The sequence below is a fragment of the Sinocyclocheilus anshuiensis genome, unplaced genomic scaffold (genome assembly GCF_001515605.1).
Source record: "Sinocyclocheilus anshuiensis isolate Anshui unplaced genomic scaffold, SAMN03320099.WGS_v1.1 scaffold116, whole genome shotgun sequence".
Taxonomy (NCBI): Eukaryota; Metazoa; Chordata; class Actinopteri; order Cypriniformes; family Cyprinidae; genus Sinocyclocheilus; species Sinocyclocheilus anshuiensis.
Window position 1 is genome coordinate 91,420 of NW_015554064.1, and position 5,873 is coordinate 97,292.

A 5,873-nucleotide genomic window follows, 5' to 3' on the forward strand; every position below is an offset into this window, starting at 1 on the left:
GCGCGTGTGCATGTATGTCAGAGCATGATCGAGTGCATGTGTACGCGTGAGGCAGGAGGAAGGATGGCTGCTCATGTGTGAGCCGCAGACAGACAGCTGTATTCACCCGGAGAAACCGCACACACGCCGCTCTGCGTCGCCAGCATGCCTGCGGAGGTGAACGAGGTGAGTGTCTGCGTCGCTTTTCCCGCAGCGCGGTGATGCTCGTGCGTCTGCAGCAGCAGTGGATGCCAGGGCTGGGTGGGCATCGCCTCGCCTCGCCTGCTCTGGATCTTTCCGTGCATCGCTGCTGCTGTTTGCGGATGGGACGCGCGCGTTACAGCTTCACACATGTGGCGGAATCGCATGCAGATACAGAGGATTGATGCAGCATGCGTGCGCTAGCGCTCAGCTCATACCGCAGGGGTTCCGCGCTCTTGCGCGTCTGACAGTGAGATGTAAACTCTGATGCGGCGCAACTCCTCCGGCATACCAAACCCAAACCCGGCCACTGCAGGCGGCATATGCAGAGCCGGATGAAGTTGCTCGTCGCTCCGTGATTCATGTGTCCTACTTGGGCTTGTGACAGCGGATCCACTGCCCTTGAGCGACTCACTGACACTGAGCTGAGCTGAGCTGATGTGCATGAGATGAATGATGGATGGATGTGCCACTTCACATGCCGTAGTGGGTAAAACGGGTTACAAACCGCGTAAAAGCATCTGGTGTTCAGTGAGGTGGGAATTCAGCACTGAAAAACATGGATTAACTCTATTTGCTTTCTTAATTCATAATCGTATTGCGGCTCATTCATCAGTGCACGTGTTTATAAAGGCATAAATGTTCGTCTTCATAATCTTTCATCACCTGCTCCAGCTCTGAAACGACTTTGCTTCTTTGCTGATTTTTCATAAAATGATTTTAAAATCATCTATAGTGTTTTTAATCATATTCGCATTTGGTTCGTTCTCATTCGAATGACTTAATCATGTGTTTTTTTGCACATTACTCCCATGTGAAAATTAATCATGTTGTTACATAAGCCAAACTGTAGTAGCCCTGTTTTATTTTGCCAAATTTATTATTATTATTATTACCTTTACTACAAATTTCATGGTACAAATAGCGTTAATCATGGTAAAATTGTGGTTACTGCAGTTTTACTAGTTCAGTTCATTACTACATATACTACAGTTGAACTATGGTTACTATAATAAATAAACTAAGTTTCATTAGGGACAGATGAGTCAAAATCCATTTCCCCCCATTTTTAGTGGCATTTTTCAAGTCAAGCATCACTGTTAGTTGGTCATTTGAACACACCCCTAGTAACCACCTGCAACACCCTAACAACCACTCAGAACACCTTAGCAACTGCATAGCAACAACAGTATCAACACTGTTTTCACAGGCAAACACCACTTGTATTCTTTACATGGGAAACAAATTAAAATATTGCATTTGCCAAGTCAAGCATCACATTACCGTTGTCCATAGTAACCACCTGCATAGCAACACCCTAACAACCACCTTAGCAACTGCATAGGAACGCTATCATCACAGTTTTTCACAGGCGAACACCACTCATATTCTCTACAAGAAAAAGAAAGCTAGTTGAGAGTGATGTTAGATGTCAGTTAATAAACACAGACACAAAACCAGATTCAGAGCGTTTGAGACTGATGCTCGTTTCCATGGCGTCACCGTACGACTACATCAACAGCCCATCCATCCTGATGTCTCGCTCTCTCTCTCTCTCTCTCCTGAAGCGCTTCATCAGGCGCTGTCGTCTAAAGAGATTGCTTTATGACAGAGATCCAGCAATTATTCTGACCGATGGAAACACTGGGAATAATGCTGGGAGTAACTCTACATGTGTGCATGACAACTCAATCACATTTGACTTCATAGAGAAAATTATCATTATGCAGCACAGATTCGTTATGGATTGAATGAGACCTTTTGGAGTTACAGTGACCCAAAACACATGCATATTTTTATTGCATATTTAAGTGTCATTTATCATAAGGAGGGATGCACAAACACACTTTCCTGGCTTTTTCAAAGAAGAAATGATCATAATGCAATGCAATCCTGAATCTTTTTAGACTGAATGATACCTGTCGAGTTACAAGACCCAAAAGTAAATGCATATAAAGTTTAATCAGGTTGTTTCAAAGCAGATCCACATTAATAAATAACAGAATCAATGATGCAAAAAAGTCAGTTGATTCAACTGAATCAAGTCAAATGTCTTCAAATGTAAAGCTAGAAGTGTATTTGTGCATCTTCCTTACAATAAATGATGCTTGCTGTGCTTTGTCAAATAATGCAATGACATTCACACATGCATGAACTAAATTGAGTTTAAATATGACTCTATTGTCTTCTGTAGAGCTGCTTATTGCTAACATTGATTGCATCAGTGATGCAAAATTTAGAAATATGAGGCAAATTCAGATTCTGCTGTAAAGCAATGCAAAAAAAGGACACTAGTGTCATTATTTAGCTCAATCCAGTTCAGTATGATTCAGTTCATTTCAATAACTGTAAAGTGAATCACTTTCCTGGCTTTATCAAGGAAGAAATTAGCATTATGCAGTGCAATCCTGAACATTTTTTATTTTTATTTTAATAGCGCTTTATATATAATACAGATTATTTCAAAGCAGTTCACAAAAATAAACAGGAAAATAACTGAATCGGTGATGCCAACAAGCCAGTTGATTCAATTGAATCAAGTCAGTGTTGATTCAGTTCAGCTCAATAACTGTGTGAACTTCATCAATCATGAAACAAATTCAGTTTTTATCTATAAGCAGTTCTACAGAAGACAATAGTGTCATTATTCAGATCAATTCCGTTCATGCATGTGTGAATGTCATTGCATTAGATGACAAAGCAAAGCAAGTGGCATTTATTGTAAGGATGCACTGAACACTTTAATGGCTTTAGTGTATTTTGAGGGTCTTAAAGCATTTGCAAAGTTTCCTTCCCTTACTAAAAACTATGCATTTTTTAGAGTTTATTTATGTGTCTCTTCCGGGTCAAAAAGATACATTTTGAGATGTAAATCTATTAGATATTAAATCTTGTTTACAGAAAAATCTACCAAAATTAAGTGAGTTTATGCCAAAAACAAGAAAAAATAACCGTCGGTGAGATCAGAAAACGAAACAATTCAAAGGGAATGCGATTATTTGTTCTTGTTTTAAGCATAAACTCGGCTAATGTTGATGCATTTTTCAGAAATCAAGACGTAATACCTAAAGCCATTTTGCTTCTCAAATAAATGTATCTTGATTTAAGAACGTTTAGATATTTGTACTGAAAAACGAGACAAAAATACTGAGGAAGAACATCATGTTTCCTCATAGTTGGCATCTGTCTGCTTACATTAACAAGCTTGCTTAATAACCGGGTTTCATTAGGCAATGCAATAAATTAATAAAAAAGGATTTAAATATTCATAGTTTGGGTAGAATTTCAGAGCCAAAAATCATTATTTTAAGAGGTTCTTTTTGTAAACAAATCATTTATAATTCATGACTAATGATTCATTTTGGATGTTAAAGTAGATATTGTTTACAGGCCTAAAACTGCAGGCTAATGAGGCGTTGTGTGTGTGGATGTGATGTTAACGAGCTCTCGCTGAGCCGCTTCTGTGGTGTTTTGCAGACTGAGAGTTCGGGCATCGGGACAGAGAAATCGTCCAGTCCTGAGAGCGACTCGAACCCACTCAGCTCCAGCAGCTCCAATGAACAGGTCGTGCCAAACCTCCTGAAGGTGAATATGGCATCATATACATATAATTTAGCATTTTTATGCCTTTCGTTGGGAAAGCCGGGACACATAAGCCACACCAAAACAACTATGATGCAAAATATGTATAGATTTTTTTCCAATATTGCTGGGATATTTTATTTGAATATGTCATGCTATGAAATTTATAAAAGCATATAATCTGAGAATTACCAGTATTAACCCTGTTGGAACTAATGGAATTTAATTAAACTCATGATTGCTCAAAAACAATCCAAATTTACTTCATGCAGCATGAAAGCCGGTATTAAAGAATATGAATCATCTTGTTTCAGTATTGTAGTGGTGAAGGGTTAAATTTAATTCAGTCCGTTTCATCAAAACTGCCCCGCAGTATTTTATCCAGCTCAGTAGGATGCAAATTAAATCAGATTGAATAGAGTCCAGATTCTCAGGTGAGAAAATATCATCTTTATTCACACTGTGAATGTGTTCAGTTCGATGTATTATTATTAATCTGGCACTTTGAGACGCCTCTTTATGTTTCATTTGGAAACAGCTTGTCATTAGTGGCGATTACTGGGTAACTCATCACTAGTACTAATGCTCATGCTGATCAAACCAACAACACTGCAAACAATAATTTTCTTCCGCAGTATTTTGGACTTTTTTCCATTACAAATATCTAAACATTCTTAAATCAAGATCATTTTATTTGAGAAGTTAAATGACTATTAGGTATTATTAAATACATTTAATATTAAGTCTTGTTTTCTGAAAAATCTACCAAAATGATTTATGATTTAAAAAAATGAAAAAAACATCAGTGCAGTAAGAAAAATAAACTTAATTCAAAGGAAAAACAAGATTACTTTTTCTGACCCCATTGGCAAATATTTGTTCCTGTTTTAAGCATAAACTCACTTAATTTTAATTATTAATTTTGATAATTTTTCAGAAAACAAGACTTAATATCTTAAGTAATTTTGCTGCTCAAGTAAATGTATCTTGATTTAATCATTTTTAATGTTTGTAACAAAATTATTATGGTTAACTAATACTAAAACAATTAAAAAAACATTTTTGTTACTTGAAATAAAATAAACTTTAACTGAAATAAAATAACTAAAATTAAAATGAATGAATACTATATAGACATTTTTAAAAACAACAAAAACTAATAAAAATTACAAACACATTTTTTTAAACTTTAAAATAAACATGAAAGCAGAAAATATATAAATAAAATCTAATTTGAAATATTAACAAAATCTATAATAGTATCGCAGTAATACTAAAATTGTCACACCCTTGGACTGCCCCTGTGTTCCTGTCTTGTGTTGTGCTCCCCGTGTTCTCCCTGTGACCCAGTTTCTCCCGTGTTTGATTGTGTCCATTTGGTTCAGGTGTGTCTTAGTAATGACCTCATTGAGTTCCTGTTTCTTAAGCCTTGTGTTTTCCTGTGTCCTACGTTCGGTGTTATACGTCAACTCCACGTTCTACATGTGTGTTACCCTGTTTTTGTTCATTAAAGTCTCTTCGTAGATTCTCCCACGTCTGCGCGTCTCCTTGCTCCAACACGGTAGGCAGATCGTGACAGAACACCGAACCGTAAAACAGTAAGCGGCGCCCCTTCTCCCCAGTTTTGTTTCCGTTTTTGAAAGTCTTTTTTTCCCTCGGTTCAAATGGAAACCGCCGCGAGATTCGCCGCCCTAGCCCGCAAGGATCTCCCATTTGTAGAATTCGCCGGGGAATTCTGCTGGCTCGCTGTGATGATGGCGTTGGATGATGCCACGCTTAATTCGTTGTGCCAATTACCATCGTCCCGTGGACCTCCCAGACACCACTGGACTGAGCTGGAGGGAAGGTATCCTCCGGTGTCTGGAGAGCGTTCCCCGATCCAGAACCAGCTCTGCGTCAAGCCCGCCGGCCGTTCTGTTGTCAAGTCAGCCGGCCGCTCCTTTGTCAAGCCCGCCGGCCACTGAACTCTCAAGCCCGCTGGCCGCTCCGAAGTCAAGCCCGCCGGCCGTTCCATTGTCAAGCCCGCAGGCCAATTCACTCCCAAGCCCTCAGCTGACAGCAGCTGTCTCCCTCACCTCAAACCAAAGGAGGAATCTGAGGAGGAAAAGACT

At 38.9% G+C, this 5,873-nt stretch overlaps 1 protein-coding gene across 1 annotated transcript in view; it reads left to right on the forward strand.

Moving 5' to 3' along the window:
- The first annotated feature begins 3,588 nt into the window (after window positions 1–3,588).
- LOC107668630 (armadillo repeat protein deleted in velo-cardio-facial syndrome-like) overlaps window positions 3,589–5,873 on the forward strand; it is a 23,878-nt gene continuing 21,593 nt past the window's right edge. The window contains exon 1 of the mRNA XM_016460577.1: window positions 3,589–3,765. Within this exon, the coding sequence (XP_016316063.1) occupies window positions 3,589–3,765 (177 nt within the window). The remainder of the gene's footprint in view (window positions 3,766–5,873) is intronic.